Source organism: Thalassophryne amazonica, chromosome 4 (assembly GCF_902500255.1).
Source record: "Thalassophryne amazonica chromosome 4, fThaAma1.1, whole genome shotgun sequence".
Classification (NCBI taxonomy): domain Eukaryota; kingdom Metazoa; phylum Chordata; class Actinopteri; order Batrachoidiformes; family Batrachoididae; genus Thalassophryne; species Thalassophryne amazonica.
In genome coordinates, this window is record NC_047106.1 from 135,331,323 (window position 1) to 135,346,835 (window position 15,513).

General features: G+C 41.9%; 1 protein-coding gene across 1 annotated transcript in view; it reads left to right on the plus strand.

The window, feature by feature from the left end:
- The window catches only part of LOC117508801 (glycerophosphodiester phosphodiesterase domain-containing protein 5-like), a 63,836-nt gene extending 55,776 nt beyond the window's left edge, over window positions 1–8,060 (plus strand). Inside the window, exon 10 of the mRNA XM_034168632.1 lies at window positions 7,551–8,060. Within this exon, the coding sequence (XP_034024523.1) occupies window positions 7,551–7,657 (107 nt within the window). The 3' untranslated portion in view covers window positions 7,658–8,060. The remainder of the gene's footprint in view (window positions 1–7,550) is intronic.
- The last annotated feature ends 7,453 nt before the right edge of the window (window positions 8,061–15,513 follow it).

Consider the following 15,513-nt stretch of genomic DNA (forward strand, 5'->3'; position numbering starts at 1 on the left):
GTAGCAGTAGTGGTAGCACCCACCTTGCCCCCACTGAGACCAATATTGCATCTGGTGATGGAGGTCCTCCTCCACCAAAAACCAAAAGGACCTTTGCAGTATGGGACTCTTTCACTGTTTGTGAAAATGATCCCTCCAAAGCCACGTGTAAATGTAAAATAAGCAGAGGCAGAGATCCAAAACATTACAATACATCATCTCTACAAAACCATCTGTTATATGTTCATCACATGAGAAACCCCACTGTATCAACCACCTCCTCCTCCACTTCTCAGAGCAGCATTTCTTCTCAGGACACTGGTGTTCAGCTGGGTGCTGCTAAGGGCTCACCTTCTTCCTCCTCTTCACCAGTACTCACTGCATTTGCAGCAAAGCAGCCATTCTCTGCAAACCAGCCCAACAAAAATTACGGAGATGATTGGTAAAATGATCTGCACTGATCTTGAGCCTTTCTCTATGGTGGAGAGGAGAGGTTTCAAGTCTCTTGTTGCCTTTTTAGAGCCCAAGTATAAGATCCCGTCAAGGCACTATTTCAGTAGAACTGTAGTGCCTGAGCTGTATGAGGCAATGAGAGGGGAGCTGGTCCAGTTAGTCAAGGCAGCTGATAGAATTGTCATCAACCTCACTACTGATCTCTGGACCATCAACCACACTGCCCATGCATACCTCTGTATAACTGGGCACTGGTGTGAACGTGTGGGTGAATCATCAGTGCAGTGGAAAGCAGGGCTGCTAAATGTTGGTGTGCTGGACATCGACCACACAGCAAACAACATTCTGTGCTGCCTAAAAGAAAAGATGAGAGAGTGGAAAGAGTCTGTTGGACAGCCTGTTAGAGTGAAGTTTGTCGTGTCAGATAATGCAGCCAACATGGTGAAGGCTTTAAGTGAATTTGGGCACATCCATTGCGTGTCCCATACGCTTCACTTGGTGGTGATCAAGGCACTGGAGCAGGACAGGATTGTGGCATCCCTTCTGTCCAGGAGCATCTCTGGCTATATTCATCGCTCAAGTAAAGCCAACAACAGACTACACGAGCTGCAAACACAGTTGAACCTCCCCCAGCACACTCTCATAACAGATATAAAAACAAGGTTGGAACTATATGTTCTACATGCTCCAGCGGTTGGTGGAGCAGCGCAGGGCTGTGCAGATTATGACACAGGAGTCTAACATGGGTAGAGCTCCAAAAGTCATCTACCCAAATGAGTGGAGGTTGGCATCAGACATGCTCACTGTTCTGAGTCTTTTTGAGGAGGTCACACGGGCACTCTCAAAACACAGTGCCTCCATCTCTGAGGTCATCCCCCTACTGCATGGCTTGTGCGCCATCATCAGGTCACTGCATTTTGGGGCTTGTGCAGCTGGTGAGGAATCTGAGGATGACTCTGATCATGTCATGGCTGGTGATGATGATTAGGATACCACAGAGGGGCACAACCAGGATGGTGCAGCTGAGTCCAGGGGAAGGTGAGGGGTAGCAGCGAGGAAACTTGCAGCCAATCTTAGCAAAGAACTACAATGGCATTTCGAACCCATCCTTGCAAACTCTACATTTCTGCTCACCACTCTCCTTGACCCCACATATAAGGCCAGCTCTTGCCCACACAGTGTTGATGTGGATGCTCTGAAGAGGACATTATTCCATAGGATGGAGCTCTGCGACCCTGTGGCTACATCTGCAAGAAACACAGAATAGACACCTGCCACCAGCAGCACTTCAGTCCTGTCCTTCCTGCAGAAAAAAGAAATGGGCTGTTCCAATGAGGACACCTACTAGTGTCCAGTCTGAGCGTGTTTTTAGCACAGCTGGAAATGTGGTCAGTCCACAACGAGCAAACCTTAGACCCTAGCCATGTGGAACAACTGGTCTTCATTAAAGTAAATGAAGATCTGAAAAACAGCATAGGACTATTTGGTCAGTAGAACAACCTCTTTCTCTCTCCCTTTCACCCAGTCACACACACATGCATACAGAGACACACAGACACACACACACACACACACACACACCTTAATCAGCATTGTTCTACTTTGTGTGGAAAACAAATGCCAAGAACTGTTAGTTAGTAAAAATAAATAAATAATTGAAAAAAAATCACAGTTTGATCATAAAATTAAAACAAAAATTTTTTTTAAAGAAAGTTGTGTTGAATATGACAACTCTTGTTCATGCGTACTTAGTAGTTCATATTTTCCTAACACATTGAATCTCTGAGGCTGTTCTGTAAATATTTATTCATACAATTAAGAATATTCTTGTTCTGAGTTCATAAAAACTTGTTCTGTAAATAGTTCTCTTACTTTTGTGATCAAAAACATTGATTTAAATCTCAGTTTTGAGGCTGTTCTGTAGTTTTCAAATAAACAATAAATATAGCAACTTCTGATCAATCCATATCACTTTCAGACTTAAAATAGTGTACTGATTTAAGCCCCAACCCATTTCAGGTTAAACCACGCCCACTTCCGGTTTAGGCCCGCCCACTCCGAGTACAGATACAGATAATTTAGATGGTTGAACAGATACAGATAGTGGTGTACTCGCTCATCCCTAGCATGGATGCTGTATGAATTGACATTTGAACAACTTTCGTGCAAGTCGTGCTGCATTCGAATTCCTCGGACAGCATTCGTGTGACACTTAGGGAAATACACCAAATTGGCAAGCCAGCACGAATGTAGAGAACAGGCATACTACTGCTGTGCTGCATTCGAACTGGGGAATATTCGTACTGCTGTGTGAGTGCTGGCTCGAATGACATATGAACTGGCATACACTCTAAAAAAAGAACTGCTGTCTCAATGAGAAAAATTGATGTAACAATTTGTTATTCAACTTAGTTGTTTCAACTTTGTAAAAAAATCTATTTTGTAACCTGATAACACTTCTGGAGTGATTTACAAGTCATCTCACGGATGCCAGAATACACGCACATCACATATGATGGAATCCGCTCTGAAACCTCTGCGTTTCTGTGTAAATCTAACATGTTTCTCATATATTATGTAAAAGCTACTGAGAAATAAACACTTGTGAAACTGAACTGTAACCTGTTATCATCTCTGGAGTGATTCACACGACATCAGTGTCTAGGGATGGGTATCGATAAGATTTTACTGATATCGATACGATCTCAATAAACGTGTGAGTAAATTGTGAATGTCACACTGTCAGTGGAGGCGAGCCTGACCTTTTTAACTTCAGTCTGTGTGCGCTGTTTTGTGTGTCGGCCTCACACTCACACTCTGTAGCTCCTACCCCACATTTTTGCAGTTTCATGATTAATCCGTTTAATCAAGCAAGCAAGAATGGGAAAGAATTCCACCTACAGAGCTTCAACAATTAGTGTCCTCAGTTCCCAAACACTTATTGAGTGTTGTTAGAAGGAAAGGTGATGTAACACAGTGGTAAACATACAAGGTCTGTTAGAAAAGTATCCAACCTTATTATTTTTTTCAAAAACCATATGGATTTGAATCACGTGTGATTACATCAGACATGCTTGAACCCTCGTGGGCATGCGAGAGTTTTTTCACGCCTGTCGGTTACGTCATTCGCCTGTGGGCAGTCTTTGAGTGAGGAGTCGCCCACCCTCTCGTCGTTTTTTCATTGTTTAGGAATGGCTCAGAGACTGCTGCTTTGATTGATAAAAATTTTTTCAAAAACTGTAAGGCACAACTGAGTGGACACCATTCGATAAATTCAGCTGGTTTTCGGTAAAAATTTTAACGGCTGATGAGAGATTTTGGTCTGGTAGTGTCGCTTTAAGGACGGCCCACGGCGCCTGACGGCGATCTGCACTTCGAGGTGGCAGCGTCTCGCCGTTTCAAGTTGAAAACTTCCACATTTCAGGCTCTGTTGACCCAGTAAGTCGTCAGAGAACAGAGAACTTTCAGAAGAAGTCGGCATGAGGAGTTTATTCGGACATTCCATTGTTAACGGACATTTTGTAATGAAAGAACGTGTGGGCAGATTCGCATGTCGGGCCGGACCCGACCGCGGGGGGTCGCGACAGGAAAAACACCTCCGTTGGAAACCTTAATGGGCAAGTTGGAACATGCCCAAGCTGTTAAACAATTTATCAGTTACTCACTTGTTGAAAGCCATCAAAAGCCGCCTGAATTTTACAAATGGTTTTCAACACGGAGGTGTTTTTCCTGTCGCGGCACACACAGATTCGCCGAGTCGTCACGGAAAAGACTTGGCGAATTTGTGCGCACGTCTTTCATTACAAAATGTCCTTAAACAGTGGAATGTCCGCATAAAGTCCTCATGCTGGCCTCTTCTGAATCTTCTCTGTTCTCTCACGACGTCCTGGGTGAATTAAGCCTTAAATTAGGATGTTTTCAGGTCAAAACAGGCCGACGACGGCGCCTGGAAGTGCTGCGCGACGTCCCGCTCCGTGGGAAGTCCTTACAGCGACAGAAACACCCCATAATCTCTCATCAGCCGTTAAACTTTTCACCGAAAACCAGCTAAATTTCTTGACTAGTGTCCACTCGGATATTCCTCACAGGTCCAGAAAAAATTTTGAAAAAGCAACGCGCGCCGTCTCAAGCAGCGTGTGAAACAAAGGAATTCAGCTGAGAGGGCGGGACCACATCTCACTCAAGGCCTGCCCACAGGGAAATGACGTCACCGACACGTGTGAAAAAACTCACGCATGCGCACGAGGGTTCAAGCATGATTGGTGTAATCGCACTTCATTCAAATCCATATAGTTAAAAAAAAAGTAAAAGTGTCGGTTTCTTATCTAATAGACCTCGTACCACTGTCCCAGCTTTTTTGAAACGTGTTGCAGACATCCATTTCGAAATGAGAAAATATTTGCACAAAAACAAAAAAGTTTATCAGTTTGAACATTAAATATCTTGTCTTTGTGGTGTATTGAGTTGAATATAGGTTGAAGAGAATTTGAAAATCATTGTATTCTATTTTTATTTACACGTTACACAATGTCCCAACTTCATTGGAATTGGGGTTGTATGAATCTGACTCATGAACAGAGCGATGGCGTGCTCTGAATGAACCTGTTGAAGTGGCAGCCAGTGAAAGAGATAGAGACAGACCCATGTGACCATTTCTGGGTTCTAGGATTGGCTGTGAGGAAAATATCAGAACTGGGATTGAAATTAGAGGTGACATTCTTTTGTTTCAGGAAGTGGTCAAATGCAGTTTTTGTGACAATCCCTTTCTTTATTCATAGAAACACGTTTGAAAAACACAGTTGGACATGTAGGCGCATCAGTCAACCTCAGAGGGTTAAAGCACAAGTTTTTATAGTATTTTTCCACCTTCATTATCACCTCTACTATGAAACCATACATCAACCTAACACAAGTGGTGAAATATAGCATGCACTACGTTGACCTTTTTTTTTTCCCCCTTCTTCTTCATTTGTTCCATTTTCCATACTGTCCCAACATTTTCTGATTTGGTGTTTTACTTCACCCAACCTCCTCTATAGGACCTGTCCCATATGAATAAATTATGCAATCAGGGATTTATCAATCAATCATACAAACATGACAAGACATTTATGGAGCCAGCAGATATTAATTGTATATCGAACAGCGGCATCACTGACTTGATGCTCTGAAACGGTTTCTGATTACACTACTTTTGCCTTCATTTATTCGTGCTGTGTCTGTGCGATTTTATTTTGTGTGTATGTGTGTCAGACTCAGCTGAGGTCATCTGTGTTCGTTGGAACCCCCTCCGCTCAGATTCTACTGCTGGAACCCTGATCTCACTCCCCCCCAGTCTTCAGTCCTCCATTCCATCCCTGCATGTGAGCCCTTCAGAAATTTTGTATGATGCATGTATAAACCCCAAACCCTGTTTGAACTGTGCATGACACCTCTGTGGTCTTCATAGAACCTAGCATGACTCAGATGTTACATCTCACAAGCTTCCTACCATCATTGTGCATGTTATTTCTGGTAAACTGCATTATTATTGGACATTCTACCTGTGCTTAAATTCTGGGGTTTCTATTAAGCAGTTTAACTATCTTTATAGTATTTTTTTGTGTGTAGATAAAGTCATCCGTAATGGTAATTTTAATGTGACTATTAAGCCCCCGTCACACATAGCAAGAATGCACAGGAACCAGGCCAAAACGACAAAAATTGCCATAATTGGATGCAGTCGGGAGGGAAAGAGGCGTGGTCAGCCGTGTCAGAATGCATCCAGATTACCTCGTCCACACCTGCACGATGGCATCCAAAGCATATGTGGACAACAGGTAGATGACACAGACTGCTGTCAGATGGTTATAAAAGGCACTGAAGACTGCCTGATGTCCAAACGTCTGGATGGCAAACACGCTCACACACTGCGCAGTCATGCACTCGTGCGCCCTGCACACATGCGCGGGGCTGGAATGATCACTCAGTTGTGTGTGTGTTCATAACCTCTGCATGACCCACGTGCACCACTGGTCCAGTGGCGCATGTGAACGCATGCCACTAGACACCTTTGCTGAAAGTTTGCAGCAGTCACACCATGTGTCAGACTCAGCCTTTCCGGTGAGCTTTAATTTCTATTTTCTTTTTTGCTTACTTCAGGAGCACAATGCAAGTCTGTACATCGGAATGTAGGTTGGATTATCACATGGGATTTCATTTTTGCGTGGTTATTTGCAGCACACAGCAGCCTGTTGAGAGGCTTTTCCCCACAGGCTGTGGGGAAAAGGGTTTGGATCCTGTGCACTCTGCGTTGTCTTGGTTCCGTGCTGGAGGTGAGTTTCATGTTTACTAATCTTGTCATGGCCTGGCAGTACAGTTCCACATCACACCTCCTACAGAGTTTTGATGGTGATCGGGTAATAATATGCATATTATAGAGGTGAGATCCGTTCAGCTCCGTGCCTATGACACATTACTGCGCATGAGCCCACGGAGAGGTGCAACAGCACACGGTGCTTTCGGTTTGATTGCATGCTGTTCACACCCATTGTACATGATGAATGCCTGCCACATATCAACATTTCCTTTGTCTTCCCTGTGGAAGTGGACATCCATGGCACAACATGCCGGTAGGCTGTGCTGTGACTGATCAGTCTCAGAGCTCAATCAGCCACGATCAGATCATTCCAGATGCTGTTTTGATGCCATCAAAATATGTAGACTGCGATCAGATGATGCAAAAACTGCACATAGACTGTCAGATGTACGTCGCATCTCGATGGTGCCAAGAGTGTTTTGAACATGTACATTTGAATTATGGGGTTAATTTTTCAGACTTCGTTATCACATATGCTGTGAAACCATACACCATCTTAACACAAAAGAGGGGACATATGCCAAAGCTTGCATTGCTGTTTTTATTTATTTTATTTGATGTCCTAAAAAATGAATGTAAAAGCTCAAGGGTGCAGAAACTTTTACGCAGTGCTGTATTAACATGCATTACGCCTGTGTGTCGATAGTTTTGCTAAAGCAAGCATATTTTTTTATGTGACAGATGTTTGGATTACGATACAACTCGTAATTCTTTCTTACTCGTGCCAGGATAAAATGTGTGACCTGTGGCTTCTTTGCAGAGCTGAATGATGTGTGGTCCATCTCCAGCATCGTTGTTCACCCGGAGGTACACATCATGCCCAGTTCACCCTGCATTCATCAGCTGCCCACCATCACGGAGGAGTGACCCTGAGAGAGAGGGAGAGAGTGAAATGAAAAGGGCAAGAAAAAAGGTTAAAAACAGACTGAACAGAATGAGAAAACAAATAGTTCTACTTCTTCTCAGTTCTCTGCGACTGTGCGGACTGTCTGTCTGCTGGACGAGAACTGTGCAGCCATTTTCACTCTACATGATGTCTTAGGTTCCATCAACATGTATGGGTGGTGAGGACATTTTAACGCCAGCCCAGAATAGACCGATCGTAGCCACGGGGCTGACATGCTTGAGAAAATTTCAATCAGTGCCACCAGCTGAGTTCAACAGTGTTACTAATCAAAGAATGGTCATGCTGCATTCCAAGTACCTCACAAGTGGAAAGTTGGAACTCAGAACTGCATCATGTTTTATCTCTGTGTTCAAAGTAGGGGACAACACCGCGGTAGACAAAAAAATGTACCTGTTGCTTTTTTCTTTTCTAAGAACAACAAAGGCACATCAACAGACATGTATTTCACTCAACTGAAGAAACGGAAGAGTGAATAAAGGGGTATCTTCTTAATGTTTTATTAGATGAAGAAAAACAAAAAGATTTGATCGTTTTTGCAGCAATATGCTGGATAACAGAAGTAGCATGTTTTTTTGGAAAAAATCTTTAAAAGCAAGACATCCGCATGATTGTAATGTCTTGCTGCCATTAATTTTTTGCAGCTTCTGTTTTTTTATTTTGCTTATTGTAAAGTGATGTATCATTGACATGAGACATCTGGTAGCTATCTAACAGATCATATCATACCTTGAGGTGAGGTATGTAGCACTCCATGTTTCAATGTCGCATGTACAATAGTGTTCAGAATAATAGTAGTGCTATGTGACTAAAAAGAGTAATCCAGGTTTTGAGTATATTTCTTATTGTTACATGGGAAACAATGTACCAATAGATTCAGTAGATTCTCACAAATCCAACAAGACCAAGCATTCATGATATGCACATTCTTAAGGCTATGAAATTGGGCTATTAGTAAAAAAAAGTAGAAAAGTGGGTGTTCACAATAATAGTAGCATCTGCTGTTGACGCTACAAACTCAAAACTGTTATGTTCAAACTGCTTTTTTAGCAATCCTGTGAATCACTAAACTAGTATTTAGTTGTATAACCACAGTTTTTAATGATTTCTTCACATCTGCGAGGCATTAATTTTGTTGGTTTGGAACCAAGATTTTGCTCGTTTACTAGTGTGCTTGGGGTCATTGTCTTGTTGAAACACCCATTTCAAGGTATGCGATATATAAGCCCAACACCATAGTAGGAGAAACATGTCCACATCATGATGCTTGCACCACCATGCTTCACTGTCTTCACTGTGAACTGTGGCTTGAATTCAGAGTTTGGGGGTCGTCTCACAAACTGTCTGCGGCCCTTGGACCCAAAAAGAACAATTTTACTCTCATCAGTCCACAAAATATTCCTCCATTTCTATTTAGGCCAGTTGATGTGTTCTTTGGCAAATTGTAACCTCTTCTGCACATGTCTTTTATTTAACAGAGGGACTTTGCGGGGGATTCTTGTAAATAAATTAGCTTCACACTGGCGTCTTCTAACTGTCACAGCACTTACAGGTAACTCCAGACTGTCTTTGATCATCCTGGAGCTGATCAGTGGGTGAGCCTTTGCCATTCTGGTTATTCTTCTATCCATTTTGATGGTTGTTTTCCATTTTCTTCCACGCGTCTCTGTTTTTTTTTTTTTTGTCCATTTTAAAGCATTGGAGATCATTGTAGATGAACAGCCTATAATTTTTTGCACCTGCGTATAAGTTTTCCCCTCTCCAATCAACTTTTTAATCAAACTACGCTGTTCTTCTGAACAATGTCTTGAACGTCCCATTTTCCTCAGACTTTCAAAGAGAAAAGCATGTTCAACAGGTGCTGGCTTCATCCTTAAATAGGGGACACCTGATTCACACCTGTTTGTTCCACAAAATCACTCACTGACTGAATACCACACTACTATTATTGTGAACACCCCCTTTTCTACTTTTTTTTACTAATAGCCCAGTTTCATAGCCTTAAGAGTGTGCATATCATGAATGCTTGGTCTTGTTGGATTTTTGAGAATCTACTGAATCTACTGGTACCTTGTTTCACATGTAACAATAAGAAATATACTCAAAACCTGGATTAATCAATCAATCAATCAATCAATTTCTCTTTTATATAGCGCCAAATCACAACAAACAGTTGCCCCAAGGCGCTTTATATTGTAAGGCAAGGCCATACAATAATTATGTAAAACCCCAACGGTCAAAACGACCCCCTGTGAGCAAGCACGTGGCTACAGTGGGAAGGAAGAACTCCCTTTTAACAGGAAGAAACCTCCAGCAGAACCAGGTTCAGGGAGGGGCAGTCTTCTGCTGGGACTGGTTGAAGCTGAGGGAGAGAACCAGGAAAAAGACATGCTGTGGAGGGGAGCAGAGATCAATCACTAATGATTAAATGCAGAGTGGTGCATACAGAGCAAAAAGAGAAAGAAACAGTGCATCATGGGAACCCCCCAGCAGTGTACGTCTATAGCAGCATAACTAAGGGATGGTTCAGGGTCACCTGATCCAGCCCTAACTATAAGCTTTAGCAAAAAGGAAAGTTTTAAGCCTAATCTTAAAAGTAGAGAGGGTGTCTGTCTCCCTGATCTGAATTGGGAGCCGGTTCCACAGGAGAGGAGCCTGAAAGCTGAAGGCTCTGCCTCCCATTCTACTCTTACAAACCCTAGGAACTACAAGTAAGCCTGCAGTCTGAGAGCGAAGCGCTCTATTGGGGTGATATGGTACTACGAGGTCCCTAAGATAAGATGGGACCTGATTATTCAAAACCTTATAAGTAAGAAGAAGAATTTTAAATTCTATTCTAGAATTAACAGGAAGCCAATGAAGAGAGGCCAATATGGGTGAGATATGCTCTCTCCTTCTAGTCCCCGTTAGTACTCTAGCTGCAGCATTTTGAATTAACTGAAGGCTTTTTAGGGAACTTTTAGGACAACCTGATAATAATGAATTACAATAGTCCAGCCTAGAGGAAATAAATGCATGAATTAGTTTTTCAGCATCACTCTGAGACAAGACCTTTCTAATTTTAGAGATATTGCGTAAATGCAAAAAAGCAGTCCTACATATTTGTTTAATATGCGCTTTGAATGACATATCCTGATCAAAAATGACTCCAAGATTTCTCACAGTATTACTAGAGGTCAGGGTAATGCCATCCAGAGTAAGAAGATTCCCCATTTACATGAACAAATTGTAATCTATTAGACAAATATGATTCAAACCACCGCAGTGCAGTGCCTTTAATACCTATGGCATGCTCTAATCTCTGTAATAAAATTTTATGGTCAACAGTATCAAAAGCAGCACTGAGGTCTAACAGAACAAGCACAGAGATGAGTCCACTGTCCAACGCCATAAGAAGATCATTTGTAACCTTCACTAATGCTGTTTCTGTACTATGATGAATTCTAAAACCTGACTGAAACTCTTCAAATAGACCATTCCTCTGCAGATGATCAGTTAGCTGTTTTACAACTACCCTTTCAAGAATTTTTGAGAGAAAAGGAAGGTTGGAGATTGGCCTATAATTAGCTAAGATAGCTGGGTCAAGTGATGGCTTTTTAAGTAATGGTTTAATTACTGCCACCTTAAAAGCCTGTGGTACATAGCCAACTAACAAAGATTGATCATATTTAAGATCGAAGCATTTAATAATGGTAGGGCAAATAAAACTGGTTTTTGGGACTTCCAATTTGGATGGACAAGACTAAGAGTCAAGCTTTCAAATGAATTAAAGCTCTGTCTGGGTTTTTGATTAATTAATAAGCTGGAATGGAAGATTGCTGCTAATCCTCCGCCCCGGCCCGTGCTACGAGCATTCTGACAGTTAGTGTGACTCGGGGGTGTTGACTCATTTAAACTAACATATTCATCCTGCTGTAACCAGGTTTCTGTTAGGCAGAATAAATCAATATGTTGATCAATTATTATATTATTTACCAACAGGGACTTAGAAGAGAGAGATCTAATGTTTAATAGACCACATTTAACTGTTTTAGTCTGTGGTGCAGTTGAAGGTGCTATATTATTTTTTCTTTTTGAATTTTTATGCTTAAATAGATTTTTGGAAGCAACTGGGAGTGAGATTGCATCAGAATTTTGGCTCTCTGTTGGGACTGTTTACACAGAGACTGCTACCTGCTGCTTTGGACTTGAATTAACAGTCTTTTTCAAGACTTTTTTACTTTTTACCTTTTACTTTTTTTTTTTACTTTTACTGTGCCTCCAACGCCTAAGGAAGACCTCTAACGGTCGAAACATCGCGACGGAGCACTTTTATCAGCTAACTTTCATCAGCGTTGGCAAGCTAACTAGCTTGCTAACGCTTTCGTTTTTATTTTATTTTTTTATTATTATTATTATTATTTTTTTTTTTTTAGCACTGTTGTCATGCGTTATCTGTGCTGCTCCACAGCGTGTTTAGTCGATTTTTATTTTATTTTAGCACCGTTGTCGTGCGTTCGCTGTTGTCGTGCGTTGCCTGTGCTGCTTCATGGCCTGTTTGGTGCCTTGATTGGGGCACTCCTTCTGCTGAATCACCTCTAAATTATTTACACATTATTCACTTGTGTGTTTTAGGAATCCGCTAGGTTTGCGTAGCTACTAGCTCTTAGCCGATTTAGCATGGCGGCTTCTCCTGTCTCTCCCGTACTTTTCTGCTCTGGGTGTGAATGTTTAGTTATTCCTCGGCCTCCTTTAGCAGTAACGGTACTTGTAATAAGTGCAGCTTATTCGTAGCTTTGGAGGCCAGGCTGGGCGAATTGGAGACTCGGCTCTGCACCGTGGAAAATTCTACAGCTAGCCAGGCCCCTGTAGTCGGTGCGGACCAAGGTAGCTTAGCCGCCGTTAGTTCCCCCCTGGCAGATCCCGGGCAGTCGGGAAAGCAGGTTGACTGGGTGACTGTGAGGAGGAAGCGTAGCCCTAAACGGAAGCCCCGTGTACACCGTCAACCCGTTCACATCTCTAACCGTTTTTCCCCACTCGACGATACACTCGCCGAGGATCAAACTCTGGTTATTGGCGACTCTGTTTTGAGAAATGTGAAGTTAGCGACACCAGCACCATTGTCAATTGTCTTCCGGGGGCCAGAGCAGCGACATCGAAGGACATTTGAAATTGCTGGCTAAGGCTAAGCGTAAATTTGGTAAGATTGTAATTCACGTCGGCAGTAATGACACTCGGTTACGCCAATCGGAGGTCACTAAAATAACATTAAATCGGTGTGTAACTTTGCAAAAACATGTCGGACTCTGTGGTTTCTCTGGGCCCCCTCCCCATCAGACCGGGAGTGACATGTTTAGCCGCATGTTCTCCTTGAATTGCTGGCTGTCTGAGTGGTGTCCAAAAAAGAGGTGGGCTTCATTGATAATTGGCAAAGCTTCTGGGGAAAACCTGGTCTGTTAGGAGAGACGGCATCCATCCCACTTTAGATGGAGCAGCTCTCATTTCTAGAAATCTGGCCAATTTTCTTGGATCCTCCAAACTGTGACTGTCCAGCGTTGGGACCAGGATGGCAGAGCTGTGGTCTTATTACACCTCTCTGCAGCTTCCTCTCCCCCTGCCATCCCCTCATTACCCCATCCCCGTAGAGATGGTGCCTGCTCCAGACCACCAATAACCAGCAAAAATCTATTTAAGCATAAAAATTCAAAAGAAAAAATAATATAGCACCTTCAATTGCACCACAGACTAAAACAGTTAAATGTGGTCTATTAAACATTAGGTCTCTCTCTTCTAAGTCCCTGTTGGTAAATGATATAATAATTGATCAACGTATTGATTTATTCTACCTAACAGAAACCTGGTTACAGCAGGATGAATATGTTAGTTTAAATGAGTCAACACCCCCGAGTCACACTAACTGTCAGAATGCTCGTAGCACGGGCCGTGGCGGAGGATTAGCAGCAATCTTCCATTCCAGCTTATTAATTAATCAAAAACCTAGACAGAGCTTTAATTCATTTGAAAGCTTGTCTCTTAGTCTTGTCCATCCAAATGGAAGTCCCAAAAAACCAGTTTTATTTGTTATTATCTATCGTCCACCTGGTCGTTACTGTGAGTTTCTCTGTGAATTTTCAGACCTTTTGTCTGACTTAGTGCTTAGCTCAGATAAGATAATTATAGTGGGCGATTTTAACATCCACACAGATGCTGAGAATGACAGCCTCAACACTGCATTTAATCTATTATTAGACTCAATTGGCTTTGCTCAAAAAGTAATGAGTCCACCCACCACTTTAATCATATCTTAGATCTTGTTCTGACTTATGGTATGGAAATAGAAGACTTAACAGTATTCCCTGAAAACTCCCTTCTGTCTGATCATTTTTTAATAACATTTACATTTACCCTGATGGACTACCCTGCGGTGGGGAATAAGTTTCATTACACTAGAAGTCTTTCAGAAAGCGCTGTAACTAGGTTTAAGGATATGATTCCTTCTTTATGTTCTCTAATGTCATATACCAACACAGAGCAGAGTAGCTACCTAAACTCTGTAAGGGAGTTAGAGTGTCTCGTCAATAGTTTTACATCCTCTTTGAAGACAACTTTGGATGCTGTAGCTCCTCTGAAAAAGAGAGCTTTAAATCAGAAGTGTCTGACTCCGTGGTATAACTCACAAACTCGTAGCTTAAAGCAGATAACCCGTAGTTGGAGAGGAAATGGCGTCTCACTAATTTAGAAGATCTTCACTTAGCCTGGAAAAAAGAGTTTGTTGCTCTATAAAAAAAGCCCTCCGTAAGCTAGGACATCTTTCTACTCATCACTAATTGAAGAAAATAAGAATAACCTCAGGTTTCTTTTCAGCACTGTAGCCAGGCTGACAAAGAGTCAGAGCTCTATTGAGCTAGTATTCCATTAACTTTAACTAGTAATGACTTCATGACTTTCTTTGCTAACAAAATTTGACTATTAGAGAAAAAATTACTCATAACCATCCCAAAGATGTATCGGTATCTTTGGCTGCTTTCAGTGATGGCCGGTATTTGGTTAGACTCTTTCTCTCCGATTGTTCTGTCTGAGTTATTTTCATTAGTTACTTCATCCAAACCATCAACATGTTATTAGACCCCATTCCTGCCAGGCTGCTCAAGGAAGTCCTACCATTATTTAATGCTTCAATCTTAATATGATCAATCTATCTTGTTAGTTGGTTATGTACCACAGGCCTTTAAGGTGGCAGTAATTAAAAACCATTACTTAAAAAGCCATCACTTGACCCAGCTATCTTAGGCTAATTATAGGCCAATCTCCAACCTTCCTTTTCTCTCAAAGATTCTTGAGAGGGTAGTTGTAAAACAGCTAACTGATCACCTGCAGAGATTGGTCTATTTGAAGAGTTTCAGTCAGGTTTAGAATTCATCATAGTACAGAAACAGCATTAGTGAAGGTTACAAATGATCTTCTTATGGCTTCGGACAGTGGACTTATCTCTGTGCTTGTTCTGTTGGACCTCAGTGCTGCTTTTGATACTGTTGACCATAAAATTTTATTACAGAGATTAGAGCATGTCATAGGTATTAAAGGCACTGCGCTGCGGTGGTTTGAATCATATTTGTCTAATAGATTACAGTTTGTTCATGTAAATGGGGAATCTTCTTCACAGACTAAAGTTAATTATGGAGTTCCACAAGGTTCTGTGCTAGGACCAATTTTATTCACTTTATACATGCTTCCCTTAGGCAGTATTATTAGACGGTATTGCTTAAATTTTCATTGTTACGCAGATGATACCCAGCTTTATCTATCCATGAAGCCAGAGGATACACACCAATTAGCTAAA